The sequence below is a fragment of the Monodon monoceros genome, unplaced genomic scaffold (genome assembly GCF_005190385.1).
Source record: "Monodon monoceros isolate NGI ecotype Baffin Bay Population unplaced genomic scaffold, NGI_Narwhal_1 Super_Scaffold_18, whole genome shotgun sequence".
Classification (NCBI taxonomy): domain Eukaryota; kingdom Metazoa; phylum Chordata; class Mammalia; order Artiodactyla; family Monodontidae; genus Monodon; species Monodon monoceros.
Genome location: NW_021703774.1, coordinates 57,295,783 through 57,314,678, shown reverse-complemented (window position 1 = coordinate 57,314,678; position 18,896 = coordinate 57,295,783). Strand labels below are relative to the sequence as shown.

The 18,896-nt window shown below is 35.7% G+C and overlaps 1 protein-coding gene across 2 annotated transcripts in view; it reads right to left on the bottom strand.

Moving 5' to 3' along the window:
• Positions 1-18,896, bottom strand: part of KIFAP3 (kinesin associated protein 3) — a 157,780-nt gene that overhangs the window by 114,582 nt on the left and 24,302 nt on the right. For both annotated transcript variants that reach the window (XM_029228574.1, XM_029228575.1), the window contains exons 5-8: positions 18,671-18,812; positions 4,414-4,513; positions 3,007-3,131; positions 728-826 (exon numbers count right to left, since the gene is read on the bottom strand). In XM_029228574.1, coding sequence (XP_029084407.1) covers positions 728-826; positions 3,007-3,131; positions 4,414-4,513; positions 18,671-18,812 — 466 coding nt within the window. The remainder of the gene's footprint in view (positions 1-727; positions 827-3,006; positions 3,132-4,413; positions 4,514-18,670; positions 18,813-18,896) is intronic.

The following is an 18,896-nucleotide window of genomic DNA, read 5'->3' as shown; positions in this document are numbered from 1 at the left end:
CTCACCATAACAACAACAACAACGAAATGGTAATTATGTGAGGAGAAGGATTTGTTAAGTAATCTTATTGTGGTAAACATTCTGGAACATATACTTGTATCAAACCATTACACTGTATACCTTAAACTTACACAGTGCTATATATCAGTTATATCTCAATAAAGCTGGGGGAAAAAATCAATAGTCAGCTACAAAGCAGGAATTGAATGCACCCTTAAAAGTCTCACATCATTCTTACTAACGACATAAGATTTTGCATCTTATCAATGACTGAGAAACCATACTATTTAACTGTTAAATCTCTCAACAAACACCAGAAAGAGGAGACTATTTTTTATTAAAGAGAAATATTTTGAAAAGTTTTTCATCAATTTCCTAGGAAAGCAACAAAATTGTCACCATATAAGATACATATAGCAGGGTTTGAGAGACAAGATTCTTATTATTGAAAAGGTCATACATTGGATTTAAAAATCCTTTCTGATTAATACAATTTCAAGAATGTAATTTATACATTTAAGAGCTGAATGGGGCTTTTTGGTAGAAAGACAGTGGAGTGAAATTTAAAACATCATTATCAATGTTAAAGACAGAAGATTCTGTAGTACATTAAAATTCACAGAACTTTCAATTAGTCTGGTATTCGCTTTATTTATCTGACAAAAATAGAACAAGCTGAATGTATAGTAAGAACTTTGTTGCATTCTCATTGCTTGGGTATTCATACCTCGTAAGAGCTGTTCCTGTTTTACCACAAGCCCCTGGTATTTTTTAAAGGTTTTTTCATAATCTTTTCTCAAGGTTTGGTTTTCAGGGTCTTCATCAAGTAAACAAGTTAAGGATCATCCATATTCATTGAAGCAAAGAAAACCTAATGAAAAATACTATGAAGAACAGTGCTAATAAATTTTATGTGCAATTTTATCCAGTTATTTTCTGTAACCAATAGTTTAATTAAAATAGTATTCCCTGCACAATTGCGTTGTAACAGATCTTCTTAACCAAGTGCTCGAGGATGTGCTTGCAGACCTTGGGTGAACACATGTTTAGGCTTCACCAAGTACTTGAATCCTCAGAAATTGTATGTAAATATTTTATGTATGTGCACAAGTCTCTAACTTTCACCAGATTAAAAAATAGGTCCATGAATCAAAAAGGTTACAGCCTTAAAGAATGATTTAGTTAATAAGAATAGTGAATTCCACTTTGGACAGATGTCTACTATATTGAAAGGACGTTGATTATATCTAAAGCTTTTTAGCACCCTCTTCAGACTACATACAAAAAGAGAAATATCCCAAAGTTAGAGAAAAACAAAATTTAAAAATTATATCTTATAGCCCCAAATAGTCCCTTGGACACCTGCAGAAATAACCAATTACTTCAGTATGACTTCAGGATTCCCAAGCACTCAAAAACATCCCCCTTGTTGAATGCTACTTGCATCACAACACAAGGAAACTTAAGACTTAATAAAATAGTAATATTTTAGGAGAAATGGCCAAAATTCTGATAGGTCATTTTTATATTCCTTCAATTATTGTAATCCATTGATTCTGAGACACATTTTTTGCACATCTTAACATCTCCAGAATTTGAATATATCTTAAAATCCATGATATGTCATAGTTTTAATTGGAAGCATCTTTCTCCTTTTGTAGTGGTTCATAAATAATGGTGTATCTTACATTCAAGGATGTCTAATATTTATAGGAATATGATATGTCCTAAAAGATCAGTTCTTGTCACCAAGCAATCACAAAGTATAAATTAATGATTGCTAAAAGTCCCATTAGTGGTTCTCTCTGTATCCCGCTCCCGCCTTAGTTTCAATGAATTTTAGATATATTCAGGAAACTTGGGACTCAAGAAATGACCTGAAGTCTCCAGGATTATTGAGTTGTCCACGTGGTTTAAGTCAACACCAATCTAGATGTTGGAAGCTTACAGCACACACAGAAAATGTCTAAACCTATAAAGATCCTAATTAAGAAAAGTCAAATCTGTGTGTGTGTGTGAGGGTGTACTTTTATAGTGCCTTGGGTATTCCACGAAGGGGAGGTAGAAAACATGAGATATTGGGCACAACAGAAATAATATTTTTACTTTTTAAAAGAGATCAATAAATATTGGGTTCAAAAGAAAGTTACCAGTATGACTTGCCATCTGCAAAACATGTCATATTAGACAGATATGAATAAGCCAGGACCTTCAATTAGAATTAAAGTTGTAGAAGAAATATGATAAATATCTTCATATATAAGAAATGTGATATTGAAGAAAATATCCTTATTCTATATTGCTTCAGTATGCAAGATTAGAATCAAGGGATAGAAGTTATTGGGAAGTAGACTTTAGTACACTAAGCAAAAAAACATTATAATAAATAGAATGTCAAAACACAGAATGAGCTAAATCAATAAGCAGTGACATGATAAAGAAGAGACTAAATAATCGATTTGTAAGGGAAGTTGCAGAAAAGATTCTTGTATTGAAAGGTTAAAATTGATTCTTTTTAAGGTTCCTTTCACAGGTTCTATGCTTCTGCAGGCATCTCGAATTTGTATGTAAGTCCAAAAATACTTTTTTAATAATTAGAAAAATAGAATTTAAAACTATGTTCTTCACCAAATTCACACTCATTCCAATCAAAGTCACCTTATTACACAGAGAAAACCATGTAAGAAACAGTGGTGAGCCAGACTTCAGCTAACTAAAGGATCTTGAGGGACAAAATAGCACAGTCACTTAGAGACTCACCAATTCAGTTATCCAGGACCACTATTATCTATTCCCTCTAGCTTATCACCTAATCAAAGCTGTAAAAAGATTAAAAAGTATATGTAAAACTATATTCATTCTGATAATTTCAATCTTCATCTTAACCTTCAGCGCACACTCTTGCACTTTTTCAAGTAATGTGAATGACAAACGAAACAAAATCCTCTCCATCCAAAGCTCACAGCAATAGGCAACAGTGGGGTGAAATGCCGCTTCAAAGGATATCAGTTTTCTTCTTCTTAGAAAGTTCTTCTTGCCAAAGCTCATGTCTTTTTAATTCATGATCAATGATATTCATACACAGAGCTCCAATTTTATAGTGAGTGATAAGTCCATGAAACTGAGAAAAGCTTTAAAGAAGAGTTTTTAGTATGTATTTAAAGGAATACATTTTGTGACTTCAGGAAATCTGTTTTGGATAAACACAGGTACAAACAATGTAAAATAGACTTGATATACATATTTCAATAAATGAATATGCCCACAGTATACTAGGAAGACTTGAAATTGTGAGATTACTTTAAATATATTTTAACACACAAAACTTACCTGAAACATAATTATTTTTAAGTTAGAAATTACACAAAACACATTTTTGTAATTAACCACCATTTTAACTATTCAGATACCCTCAAAATAAAATTTCAGACTACCACCTAACAAAACTAATAATATAACAGTACTATTATTGAATAAAACTGATACCAGGAAATAAACTAGTGAAGTATTAGCCATCAGGTTTTATATATGTTTCCTAGACAATTTATTCGTCCAAGTATTTATTCAGTAAATATTTATTTGCTAATGCTGGCACAGTTTTAGAACAGAGGCAAGAAATTCCCTAGAATTTCTGAGAAGTGAGAAACTTTTCACAATGTCTCAATAAGTATCCTTCTAAAGAATATATGTGTATAAATAAAATACATGAATACATAACAGGTATGTGTTTGCAAACGTATATTGTGTATACACACACACACACACACACACACACACACACACACACACACACACAGAGTTAACCCTTGAACAATGCAAGGGATAGGGATGCCAACCCTCTGTATCACCAAAAATGTAAGTATAACTTATAGTGGGTCCTCCATATCTGCAGTTCTGCATCCACAGTTTCAACTGGGGGACCGTGTAGTATGGTAGTACATACTTAGTGGAAAAAAGGATCAACTGTATATAAAACAGTAACATTTACTGGCACTTACTCTGGGTCAGGCTTTTTTCTTATATCTTCCTGAAGAGGATGCTCCTATTACTATCCACAATTACAGATGAGGAAACTGAGCACAGAAAGGTTAAGCAATGTAACCAAGATCACATGGCTAATACACAGCAGGACTTGGATTCAAAGCCAGAGAGTCTATTTCCAGAGCCCATAACTCTTAAACTCTAAACTATTATATCATCCTACTGTACATGTATATGCATTGGTTAGTGTAGACTAAAAGAAAGACAGAACAACAAAGAGGACAGAGAATCGGAAATAGAAGTTTAGAGGCAGAGCATAGTTAGATACATAAGAAGACTGAGAAAACTAGTGATCTACTATCTAAACCAATGACACAGACAGAGAGAAACAGATATAGATCAGTACTTTTATTTCCTAATTTTTACACTTACCTGGAAAAGCAAAAAAAGATGTATATTATGTTTGTAGCTAACTCAACACTTTGCTTCCAGTCTTCTCTGAGGACTCTTGCTAATGCACCAAGGGCAGTTTCTAAAGAAAAAGGGGATGTACAAAAATGATCACTCACCTTGCCTCTGATATAAAGGGTAATTGGTTTTAAATGTCTACTATCAATAAATAACAGAGTCATGTACCAAAATGTTCAGTGCAGCTCTATTTACAATAGCCCAGAGATGGAAACAACCTAAGTGCCCATCATCGGATGAATGGATAAAGAAGATGTGGCACATATATACAATGGAATATTACTCAGCCATAAAAAGAAACGAAACTGGGCTACTTGTAATGAGGTGGATAGACCTAGAGTCTGTCACACAGAGTGAAGTAAGTCAGAAAGAGAAAGACAAATACCATATGCTAACACATATATATGGAATTTAAGAAAAAAAAATGTCATGAAGAACCTAGGGGTAAGACAGGAATAAAGACACAGACCTACCAGAGAATGGACTTGAGGATATGGGGAGGGGGAAGAGTAAGCTGTGACAAAGCGAGAGAGTGGCATGGACATATATACACTACCAAACGTAAGGTAGATAGCTAGTGGGAAGCAGCCGCATAGCACAGGGAGATCAGCTTGCTGCTTTGTGACCGCCTGGAGGGGTGGGATGGGTAGGGTGGGAGGGAGGCAGACACAAGAGGGAAGAGATATGGGAACATATGTATATGTATAACTGATTCGCTTTGTTATAAAGCAGAAACTAACACACCATTGTAAAGCAATTATACTCCAATAAAGATGTTAAAAATAAATAAATAAATAAATAACAAAGCTAAGATAGAACTGGGACAAAAAGTAGGATGCTTCTTTCCAACACAGAAAGCTATTTTTAAAACTGAAATACTAAAACTCACAACATGCAGCTTTAAGTCTAACTGTAAATAGAAAAATAAAATATGATTTAAATAAAGTAACATAGTAAGTATACTATGGGTGACAATAAAATAATAAAAAAACATTTATTTCTTAATTTTCATTTCCACTTGCTACTGCAGTGCCAGTTTTTTTTTTTAACATCTGATTTAATGTGTTCATGAATAAGTGAAAAACTAGATTAAGTCTAAAAAAATGAGCAGTTTAAAGCAGGCTAACACTGACTTCACTAAAGCAAATTAATAATCAAATAAAACTTATACACAGAAAAATAAGTCTAATATTTTAATGTCATGTTAAATTGACGCCAACGGACATAAATAGAGCAAAAAATTTTTAATGAAATTAGCTTTAGGGTAGATTGATAAACATCCCTGTTACACCTTCTTCCTGAAAAAGGTAATGAATTGATTAATGAGAATTACTATACATTAAGTAAACATAAAGTAATGAGACTAGTGTCAAATTAGTACTGTTACATGGCTGACTAAATCTTGAAATCATTAAAAATTAAAATATCTGTGTATTATATAGTGATCATAATTCAACTTCCTATAATAGGCACTGAGGATCTATTGTACTTCGTGGACTGCATTATAAGTATTTATTATGGTAATGAAAGTATTTCGTTTATTTGAGCTTTCTGGCCATTCAGATTATGAAACAACAAGAATTCACTATATTACTAATCCACTTAGTGAGGAATTTTTTATACAAACTTAAAAACACCCTATAATAGCATTTCACAGTATTATTCATATTCATAATACAGAGCACTGGTATAATATAGGTTTTGAACACAATTATTCTGAAGTCAAATAAATAGGTAATATGCAAAAGCTCTAAAAAAGTCCTACTTAATAAAGAATCTGGTTTAGCTTTGCTTAATCCAGTATTTCCAAAGGCATTCATCCTTATAATCCAGAGGATACAGCATTTCTTAGAATATACTTTGGAAAATGATGTACTATAATGTCACAAATTCAGCATTTTTCTTCTTTACTAAAGAACAGAAAAATGTCTCAATAAAAATACAGCTATAGGAATTATACACAGCAGGTTATGAAGAAATAAACCAAAAGAAAATTACAAAGTTTACAACAGATCAAAATATAACCCAAAATTAATTTATAATTTGAGTGCAATCATAATTAAAATTCTGTTAAGATTTTCTCAGAGAATATAATAAAGTGATCTTAAAACAATATATAAGAAAACATACAAAGACCAGCAACACCACATTAAAAAAAAGAAAACAACAAATTGGAACATTTCTCCTACATACTCTAAAACTCTAGTCAAAGTACAAAACAAAACATAACAACAACAGTATGATATTAGTATGGAAATTATCAAACAGATCAATGGAAAAGAAAAGAGAGCATCAAAACATATCTATGAATATATCAGAACAGTATCTGGCACAGAATAAGCTTTCAAGAAGTATCTATTGAATAAAAAACTGGCCAGCATATAGTAGAAAAGCCATTTCAAATCTCTGGGAAAAGGAGGAGTATTCAATAACTAAGCTGGGGAGAGACCTTCCAGATGGCAGAAGAGTAAGACGAGGAGATCACTTTCCTCCCCACAAATACATCAGAAATACATCTACATGTGGAACAACTCCTACAGAACACCAACTGAACGCTGGGAGAAGACCTCAGACCTCCCAAAAGGCAAGAAACTCCCCACGTGCCTGGGTAGGGCAAAAGAAAAAACAGAGACAAAAGAATAGGGACAGGACCTGCACCTCTGGGAGGGAGCTGTGAAGGAGGAAATGTTTCCACACACTAGGAAGCCCCTTCACTGGTGGAGATGGGGGGTGGCGGGGGGGAAGCTTCAGACCCATGGAGGAGAGCACAGCAACAGGGGTGCAGAGGGCAAAGTGGAGAGATTCCCGCACAGAGGATCGGTGCCAACCAGCACTCACCAGCCCAAGAGGCTTGTCTGCTCACCCGCTGGGGCGGGGGTGGCGCTGAGGCTCGGGCTTCGGTCGGATCCCAGGGGTTGGCTGCATGAACACAACCTGAAGGGGGCTAGTGCGCCACAGCTAGCCGGGAGGGAGTCCAGGAAAAAGTCTGGACCTGCCTAAGTGGCAGGAGACCACTGTTTCGGGGTGTGCGAGGAGAGGGGGTACAGAGCACTGCCTAAACTGTCTCCAGAGACGGTGGCGCGAGCCACGGCTATCAGCACAGACACCAGAGACAGGCATAAAACGCTAAGGCTGCTGCTACAGCCACCAAGAAGCCCGTGTGCAAGCACAGGTCACTCGCCACACCTCCCCTCCAGGGAGCCTGTGCAGCCCTCCACTGCCAGGGTCCCATGATCCAGGGACAACTTCCCCAGGAGAATGCCTCAGGCTGGTGCAACGTGACAGGCTGGTGCAACGTCATGCCAGCCTGTGCAGCCCACAGGCTCAACCCGTATTCTGTACCCCCCCCCCCCCCCCCCCCCCGGCCTGAGTGAGCCAGAGCCCCCTAATCAGCTGCTACTTTAACCCTGTCCTGTCTGAGCGAAGAACAGATGCCCTCAGGAGACCTACACGCAAATCCAAAGCTGAACCCCAGGAGCTGTGTGAACAGAAAGAACGGGAAATCTCTCCCAGCAACCTCAGGAGCAGCAGATTAAATCTCCACAATCAACTTGATGTACTGTGCATCTGTGGAGTACCTGAGTAACAACGAATCATCCCAAAATTGAGGCGGTGGACTTTGGGAGCAACGATATATATATATTTTTTTCCTCTTTCTCTTTTTGTGAGTGTGTACATGTATGCTTCTTTGTATGATTTTGTCTGTAGAGCTTTGCTTTTACCATTTGCCCTATGGTTCTGTCGGTCCATTTTGGTTTATTTTTTAGTATAGTTTTTAGTGCTTCTTATCATTGGTGGATTTGTTTTCTGGTTTGGCTACTCTCTTCTTTCTTTCCTTCCTTTTGTTTTTCTTTTTATTACTTTTTAATTCTTCTATTTTTAATAATTCTTTTTTATTTTAATAACGTTATTTTATTTTGGTCTTTCTTTCTTTCTTTCTTGTCCCTTTTCTTCTGAAAAGGGCCGTGTGGCTGACAGGGTCTCAGTGCTCCAGCCAGGTGTGAGGCCTGTGACACTGAGGTGGGAGAGCTGTGTTCAGGACACTGGACCACCAGAGAACTCCACGTAATATCAAATGGCAAAAGCTCTCCCAGAGATCTCCATCTCAACGCTAAGACCCAGCTCCACTCAATGACCAGCAAGCAACAGTGATGGACACCCTATGCCAAACAACTAGAAAGACAGGAACACAACCCCACCCATTAGCGGTGAGGCTGCCTAAAATCATAATAAGGTCACAGACACCCCAAAACACACCACCAGACACGGTCCTGCCCACCAGAAAGACAAGATCCAGCCTCATCCACCAGAACACAGGCACTAATCCCCTCCACCAGGAAGCCTACACAACCCACTAAGCCAACCTTAGCTACTCGGGGTGGACACCAAAAACAACAGGAACTACAAACCTGCAACCTGCGAAAAGGAGACCCCAAACACAGTAAGTTAAGCAAAATGAGAAGACAGAGAACCACACAGCAGATGAAGGAGCAAGATAAAAACCCACCAGGCCAAACAAATGAAGAGGAAATAGGCAGTCTACCTGAAAAAGAATTCAGAATAATGATAGTAAAGATGATCTAAAATCTTGGAAATAGAATGGAGAAAATACAAGAAATGTTTAACAAGGACCTAGAAGAACAAAAGAGCAAACAAACAGTGATGAACAACACAATAAAGGAAATTAAAAATTCTCTAGAAGGAATCAGTACCAGAATAACTGAGGTAGAAGAATGGATAAGTGACCTGGAAGATAAGATAGTAGAAATAACTATTGCAGAGGAGAATAAAAAAAAGAATGAAAATAATTGAGGACAGTCTCAGAGACCTCTGGGACAACATTAAATGCACCAACATTCGAATTATAGGGGTCCGAGAAGAAGAAGAGAAAAAGAAAGGTTCTGAGAAAATATTTGAATAAATTAGAGTTGAAAACTTCCCTAATATGGGAAAGGAATTAGTTAATCAAGTCCAGGAAGCACAGAGAGTCCCATACAGGATAAATCCAAGGAGAAACACGCCAGGACACATATTAATCAAACTACCAAAAATGAAATACAAAGAAAAAATATTAAAAGCAGCAAGGGAAAAACAACAAATAACATACAAGGGAATCCCCATAACGTTAACAGCTGATCTTTCAGCAGAAACTCTGCAAGCCAGAAGGGACTGGCAGGACATATTTAAAGTGATGAAAGGGAAAAACCTACACCCAAGATTACTCCACCCAGCAAGGATCTCATTCAGATTCAACAGAGAAATTAAAAACTTTACAGACAAGCAAAAGCTAAGAGAATTCAGCACCACCAAACCAGCTTTACCACAAATGCTAAAGGAACTTCTCTAAGCAGGAAACACAAGAGAAGGAAAAGGCCTACAAAAACAAACCCAAAACAATTAAGAAAATGTTAATAGGAACATACATATCAATAACTACCTTAAATGTAAATGGATTAAATGCTCCTGCCAAAAGACATAGACTGGCTGAATGGATACAAAAACAAGACCTGTATATATGCTGTCTACAAGAGACCCACATCAGACCAAGGGACACATACAGACTGAAAGTGAGGGGATGTAAAAAGATATTCCATGCAAATGGAAACCGAAAGAAAGCTGGAGCAGCAATTCTCATATCAGACAAAATAGACTTTAAAGACTATTACAAGAGACAAAGAAGGACACTACATAATGATCAAGGGATCAATCCCAGAAGAAGATATAACAATTGTAAATATTTATGCACCCAACATAGGAGCACCTCAATACATAAGGCAAATGTTAACAGCCATAAAAGGGGAAATCGACAGTAACACAATAATACTAGGGGACTTTACACCCCACTTTCACCAATGGACAGATCATCCAAAATGAAAATAATATATAAGGAAACACAAGCTTTAAATGATACATTAAACAAGATGGACTTAATTGATATTTATAGGACATTCCAACCAAAACAACAGAATACACTTTCTCCTCAAGGGCACACACAGAACATTCTCCAGGATAGATCATATCTTGGGTCACAAATCATGACTTGGTAAACTTAAGAAAACTGAAATCATATCAAGTATCTTTTCCAACCACAACACTATAAGAGTAGATATCAATTACAGGAAAAAATCTGTAAAAAATACAAACACATGGAGGCTAAACAATACACTACTTAATGACCAAGAGATCAATGAAGAAATCAAAGAGGAAATCAAAAATACCTAGAAACAAATGACAATGAAAACACAATGGCCCAAAACCTAAGGGATGAAGCGAAAGCAGTTCTAAGAGGGAAATTTATAGCAATACAATCCTACCTCAAGAAACAAGAAACACCTCAAATAAACAACCTACGCTTACACCTAAAGCAATTAGAGAAAGAAGAAGAACAAGAAAAAAACCCAAAGTTAGCAGAAGGAAAGAAATCATAAAGACCAGATCAGAACTAAAGGAAAAAGAATGAAGGAAACAATAGCAAAGATCAATAAAAATAAAAGCTATTTCCTTGAGAAGATAAACAAAATTGATAAACCAATAGCCAGACTCATCAAGAAAAAAAGGGAGAAGACTCAAATCAATAGAATTAGAAATGAAAAAGGAGAAGTAACAACTGACACTGCAGAAATACAAAGGATCATGAGAGATTACTTCAAGCAACTCTATGTCAATAAAATGGACAACCTGGAAGAAACGGACAAATTCTTAGAAAAGCACAACCTTCCAAGACTGAACCAGGAAGAAATAGAAACAGACCAATCACAAGCACTGAAATTGAGACTGTGATTAAAACTCTTCCAGCAAACAAAAGCCCAGGACCAGAGGGCTTCACAGGTGAATTCTATCAAACATTTAGACAAGAGCTAACACCTATCCTTCTCAAACTCTTCCAAAATATAGCAGAGGGAGGAACACTCCCAAACTCATTCTACAATGCCACCATCACCCGGATACCAAAACCAGATAAAGATATCACAAAGAAAGAAAACTACAGGCCAATATCACTGATGAAAATAGATGCAAAAATCCTCAACAAAATACTAGCGGACAGAATCCAACAGCACATTAAAAGGATCATATACCATGACCAACTGGGGTTTATCCCAGGAATGCAAGGATTCTTTAATATATGCAAATCAATCAATGTGATACACCATATGAACAAATTGAAGGAGAAAAACCATATGGTCCTCTCAATAGATGCAGAAAATCTTTCGACAAAATTCAACACCCATTTATGATAAAAAACCCTAGAGAAAGTAGGCATAGAGGGAACTTACCTCAGCATAGTAAAGGCCATATATGACAAACCCACAGCCAACATCGTTCTCAATGGTGAAAAACTGAAACCATTTGCTCTAAGATCAGGAACAAGACAAGGTTGGCCACTCTCACCACTATTATTCAACATAGTTTTGGAAGTTTTAGCCATAGCAATCAGAGAAGAAAAAGAAATAAAAGGAATCCAAATCTGAAAAGAAGATGTAAAGCTGTCACTGTTTGCAGATGACATGATACTATACATAGAGAATCCTAAAGATGCTATCAGACAACTACTAGAGCTAATCAATGAATCTGGTAAAGTAGCAGGATACAAAAATAGTACACAGAAATGTCTTGCATTCCTATACTCTAAGAATGAAAAATCTGAAAGAGAAATGAAGGAAACACTCCCATTTACCATTGCAACAAAAAGAATAAAATACCTAGAAATAAACCTAGCTAAGGAGACAAAAGGCCTGTATGCAGAAAATATAAGACACTGATGAAAGAAATTAAAGATGATACAAACAGATGGAGACATATACCCTGTTCTTGGGTTGGAAGAGTCAACATTGTGAAAATGACTATACTACCCAAAGCAATCTACAGATTCAATGCAATCCCTATCAAACTACCAATGGCATTTACAAAAAATTTCACAATTTGTATGGAAACACAAAAGACCCCGAATAGCCAAAGCAATCTTGAGAAAGAAAAATGGAGCTGGAGGAATCAGGCTCCTGGACTTCAAACTATACTACGAAGCTACAGTAATCAAGAGAGTATGGTACTAGCATAAAAACAGAAATAAAGATCAACGGAACAGGATAGAAAGCCCAGAAATAAACCCACGCACATATGGTCAGCTTATTTTTGATAAAGGAGGCAAGAATATACAATGGAGAAAAGATAGCCTCTTTGATAAGTGATGCTGGGAAAACTGGACAGCTACATGTAAATGAAATTAGAACATTCCCTAACACCATACACAAAAATAAACTCAAAATGGATTAAAGACCTAAATGCAAGGCCAGACACCATAAAAGTCGTAAAGGAAAACATAGGCAGAACACTCTATGACATAAATCACAGCAAGATCCTTTTTGACCCATCTCCGAGAGAAATGGAAATAAAAACAAAAATAAACAAATGGGACCTAATGAAACTTCAAAGCTTTTGCACAGCAAAGGAAATCATAAACAAGACGAAAAGGCAACCCTCAGAATGGGAGAAAATATTTGCAAATGAAGCAACTGACAAAGGATTAATCTCTGAAATTTACAAGCAGCTTATGCAGCTCAATATCAAAAACAACAAACAACCCAATCCAAAAATGGGCAGAAGACCTAAACAGACATTTCTCCAAAGAAGATATACAGACTGCCAACAAACACATGAAAGAATGCTCAACATCACTAATCATTAGAGAAATGCAAATCAAAACTACAATGAGGTATCACCTCACACAAGTCAGAATGGCCATCATCAAAAAATCTACAAACAATACATGCTGGAGAGGGTGTGGAAAAAAGGGAACCCTCTTGCACTTTTGGTGGGAATGTAAATTGATATAGCCACTATGGAGAACAGTACGAAGGTTCCTTAGAAAACTACAAATAGAACTACCATATGACCCGGCAATCCCACTACTGGGCATACACCCTGAGAAAACCATAATTCAAAAAGTGTCATGTACCACAATGTTCATTTCAGCTCTATTTACAATAGCCAGGACATGGAAGCAACCTAAGTGTTCATCGACAGATGAATGGATAAAGAAGATGTGGCACATATATACAATGGAATATTACTCAGCTATAAAAAAATAACGAAATTGAGTTATTTGTAATGAGGTGGATGGACCTAGAGTCTGTCATACAGAGTGAAGTAAATCAGAAAAAGAAATACTGTATGCTAACATATATGGAATCTAAAAAAAAAAAAAAAAAAAAAGAAAAAAAGTGGTTCTGAAGAACCTAGGGGCAGGACAGGAATAAAGGTGCAGACGCAGAGAATGGACTTGAGGACATGGGGAGGGGGAAGGGTAAGGTGGGACCAAGTGAGAGAGTGGCATGGACATATATACACTACCAGCTGTAAAATAGATAGCTAGTGGGAAGCAGCCACATAGCACAGGGAGATCAGCTCAGTGCTTTGTGACCACCTAGAGAGGTGGCATAGGGAGAGTGGGAGGGAGACGCAAGAGGGAGGAGATATGGGGATGTACGTATATGTATAGCTGATTCACTTTGTTATAAAGCAGAAACTAACACACCATTGTAAAGCAATTATACTCCAATAAAGATGTTAACAAAAAAATAACTAAGTTGGCATAACTGGCTATACAATGTGGAAAAAAATAAAATTACATTTCTACCTGTCACTTTCAACAAAAATGAATTCCAGGGCCAAGGACTTTAGGAAGAGCAGAGTAAGGACTTGCAAAAATCCACTCTTCCATAAGCAAATATAATACTGGTAAATTTTTTCAAAATAGACTCTTTTAGAACTCTGGAAATTAGTTTTGCAAAAACTCAAGAAGTGTTTATTTAAGAAATATGGCTGACTTGGTAAGAACAGTGAGCTCTGTGGCATTTCAACTTGCCCTAATCCATCCCCTCTGTGCAAGTTTGTGGAAACTTTGAAAACCAACAGTATCACAACCATGATATCTGTGAAAAACAGTAGCCCAGCAACAGCTGGAGGAAGTAGAACAGTGTGGTGCTCCCCCAAATTCCCACTCCAGTGAACTGTCAATATCTTATCCATCAGGATACTTGCTGAAAAGCTCCACTCCCATGGTTTGGCTTTATTTGACCTGACTCAGAGATTGCTCTTACAAACAGCCTTAGACCCAGGGCATTTGCTGAAAACTACCAGCAGCAACACTGCAGCTATGTGCAGCAGCAGCCTAGCCAACTTGAGGTAACAAGAGGCTGACCAAAACACTTTAAAAGGAAAAACTGGGAAATGAGATATTTACTGGGTCTTTGAAAGACTCCAACACATTCCTGGGACTCCAGAAGGCCTGGCACACATGTAGGAATGTGCACATAGCAGGGAAAGACCTAAAAGAGCCTAATCTCTCGTCTCTGGCCAACCTTGAGGCAATGTTCAAGCAGCAATTGAAGGCTAAGGCTTGTAAACTACTTCCTTGAGCACTGAAGACATCCCCCCACCCACATGTACACACCCACAGCCCCTCAGCAAAGGCTGGGAAACTCTGTGCCAGGCATTTAAAGAAATCTCTATCTAATCATTAGTTACCACTAAACTAACTGAGCAGAGGCTTCAGTGACTGCAGAGACAAAGAATACAGACTTTACAGTAATTAATTAATCCAGGAAACTCATTAAACAAATAAACAGCAAATATAACAAGTCCAGAAAGGAGTGGAAATCTGATTTCCAGAGTTGCCCCAATATTATTTCAACAACAACAAAAAATACAACACATGCAAAGAAACAGGACAGTATATCCCATACTCAGAAAACACAGCATTCAATAGAAACCGTCCATGAGGAAGCTCACATTTTGAACTTATGAGACAAAGATTTTAAATTATGTGAAGTTACTGTAAATATATTTAAAGAACTAAAGGAAATGATGTCTAAAGAATTAAAGGAAAATATGAGAAGGTATGAGAATTATGTCTCACCAAACAAAGAATATCAATAAGGAGATATAAATTATACAAAATGAACCAAACAGAAATTCTGAAGTTCCAAGTATGATTTCTGAAATGAAAAAATCCTAACAGCAAAATCCTAGATGGTCCTAACAGCAGATGTGAATTAGAAAAAAATCAACAAATGTAAAGGCAGGTTAATTAAGATTATCCAGTCTGAGGAACAGAAAGAAACAAATAGAGCTTCAAAGACCTATATGATATCAACAAGCTTACTAACACAGGGATCCCAAGGGGAAAGGATAGAGAGGAAGGAGCTAAATAAATATTTAACAAAATAATGGTCCAAACTTCCTAAACTTGATTAAAAACATTAATCGACATATCCAAGAAGCTCCACAAATTCCAAGCAAGATAAACTCAAAGATATGACCACCTAAACACATCATAAGTCAAACTGGCAAAAGCCAAAGGTAAAGCAAATGTTGAAAGTAGCAAGAGAAAATCAGTTCAACATGTACACATGGTCCTCAATAAGGTTAACAGTTGGTTTCACATCAGAAACCATGCAGACATGAAGCCAGTGGGATGACATATTCAAATTGTAAAAGAAAAAGACTGTCAACCAGTAATTCTATATCCAGCAAAACTACCCTTTAAACAGAAGAAAAGTTATTCCTAGGTAAACAAAAACTTAGAGAATTTGTTGCTAGTAGACCTTTTCTATGAGAGATACTAAAGGGATTCCATCAGGCTGAAATGCAAGGACACTAGAGAGTAACTTAAATCCAAACAGAGAAAAAAAGAGCACCGGTAAAGGTAACTCTATATATCAATATAAAAGACATTATAGACATATTTTTTATTGTATTATCTTCTTCTATCTGATTTTAAAATGTATACATCAATAATTATATTACTTGCTGATAGGCTGATAATGTATGCAGATGTAGTATGTACGAAATAATAGTATAAAGGTATGGGGTGGGAATAGAGGTATACTGAAGGAAAGTTTTTGTATATTGTTAAAATTATGTTGGCATTAACTTAAACTAGATTTTTAAAATTTAAGATGGTATCTGTAATCCTAGGGTAACCACTTAGAAAATAATTCAGGAAAACACAGTAAAGGAACAACGAAAGAATTAAAATGGTATACTAGACAATATTTCACACAAAAGAAGGCAGTAATGGAGAAACAGAAGAATAAAAAAAGATAAAAGACATACAGAAAACACAAAGTGTTAGATGACAATCCTTTATGAGTAATTATGTTAATGGTAAATAGAATAAACACGCCAATCAAAAGGTAGATTATTTGAATGTATTAAAAAAATATGATCCAACTGTATGCATTCTACAACAGAAACACTTCAGATTCAAAGACACAAATAGGGTGAAAGTAAAAGAATGGAAAAAGATATGTCACACACACACAAAAAAAAGACAGACTGAAAAAAACTATTTCTAAGTACATAAAAGAAAAAGGATGTATAGTTGACCCTTGAACAACATGGGTCTGAACTGCACAGGCCCATTTATACTTGAACATGGGTTTAAACTTATGTGTGCATAAGTGGACCCAGGCAGTTCAAACTCATGTTGTTCAAGGGTCAACTGTACAAGATCGTGGTTGGTTGCATCCGCAGATGTAAGGATATGGAGGACTAACTATGGGACTTGAGCATCTGCAGATTTTGGTATCCTTGGCAGGCCTCAGAACCAATCCCCCATGGATATCAAGGGATGACTGTATATATAATACATATATATAAAAGAAAAAGGATGTATACTCATATGTAAATATACATATATTCACATGTATATATAAATTCGAACTTCACAGGGTAGGAATTTCAGAAGTCTAGTGACATAAGAAAAAGATCAAATCCATTAATCAGGCAAATACAACTTAAAACAACAAAGAGATATTGTTTATTACCAACAATGCAGTGGCAAAAATGTTTAAGTTTTATAGCCTTCATATTCATTGGTCTGGAGAGACAGTGGTACAACCACTTTGGAGGACAATTCAGAAATATCCCTAAGAAATTATGACCTGCATTTCTGTATGACCTTTGTTTCTGTGTACACACACTTAAAAAACCCTTGCCTGTGTATATAAGATATGAACAAAGATGTTCACTAAAGTTCCCTACTGAAAACTTTGGAAACAACCAAATGACCATCAAAAGGGGAATGGCTAAAGAATATGCATAACTTCATAAAATACAATAATCAAAAGTAGTTCAAAACTAATTACATTGTATGTATCTATATGCATATAATCTTGAACCATTACTACATGGAGAAAAAATTGCCAAGTAAGAGGTGTGATATAATTAACATAAAAATTCATATAAGGTAATACTCTATTCTTTAATACAGGAAAAAACCCTATATATATATGTATAAATATATGGAAAAGATCTGGAAGAATGCACTCCAAACTCCTAACAGATTATAGACTAATGGTCAAAGGGGGTTTTATCTGTAATACTCTTAATTCTTTAAAAAGAATATATTAATATATGAGTTGTATAATTTAGAAAATACTTAAAATGTACAAATTTCCTAACTGGAATATTGGTAATATCCTATGACTCTCTGGAAAGATCTCTGGATATATTTTCCATGCTACAAAGTGTTGATATGATTTCCATCACATTCCTTCACATGTGATGGAAATCATAACAATATCTTCCATATTTTATTTTTGGCAAAAGTGTAATCAGAAAATCATAATAATTCTATAGTGGTATTTTACAGTGGTATTACTGAGAAAAAAGGTTTTAAGAGCATTATATCTCCATTTTCTTTTATTACCCAGCACTTCTAATGAAAAGAAAGCAAATACTTGGTATCAAAATCAATCTAAATGAAATTTAAAAGATTACTATTTTTGGCTGTGCTATTAAAAGAAAACTAATATTGGAACTGTAATTTAATAAAAGCATATACATACATGTGCAAATGTCAAAAGTCTGATATTGTATCCTAACTGAAAGAATAAAAAGTCTTCCAGAATAGAAGAAAAAATAAAAAGTCTTCCAGAATAGAAGAAAGAAAAGATTCAGTACCATTAATGCTTTACTTTTCTGGTTTAAATTATTAGTGAGTCCTCCAGAGAATATTTAAATGTTATGCCCACATGTTAAGAAATTTGAGTAAGAAGGAAAGTAATAAAGAGCTGGAAAATAAGTGCATTCCTAAGCTTGATATAATAATTTTGGCTTACCCCTCTATGATAATAAATTTAAAAATCATATTTCACAATAATAATTCTACTTTAAATATTTATAGATAAGTCTATAAATTCAAGTCTATAAATTCTACCATTCAATAGTAGTTCTTCCAAGTTATCAGGATTTCGAGCAAGCTGTAGGATCAAAGCAGAACCCCGAACCTTGTCAGGAATATCTTCATATAATAACTCAATGTACTCATCCATGTCATTAATGTTAGCAACTTCATCAATCTGAAACAAAGGAAGAGGAAGGAAGTACTCTAAAAGAATAATGCTCAACAGAGCCAATGTCAAAGGAATGGTATTCTGTGATCA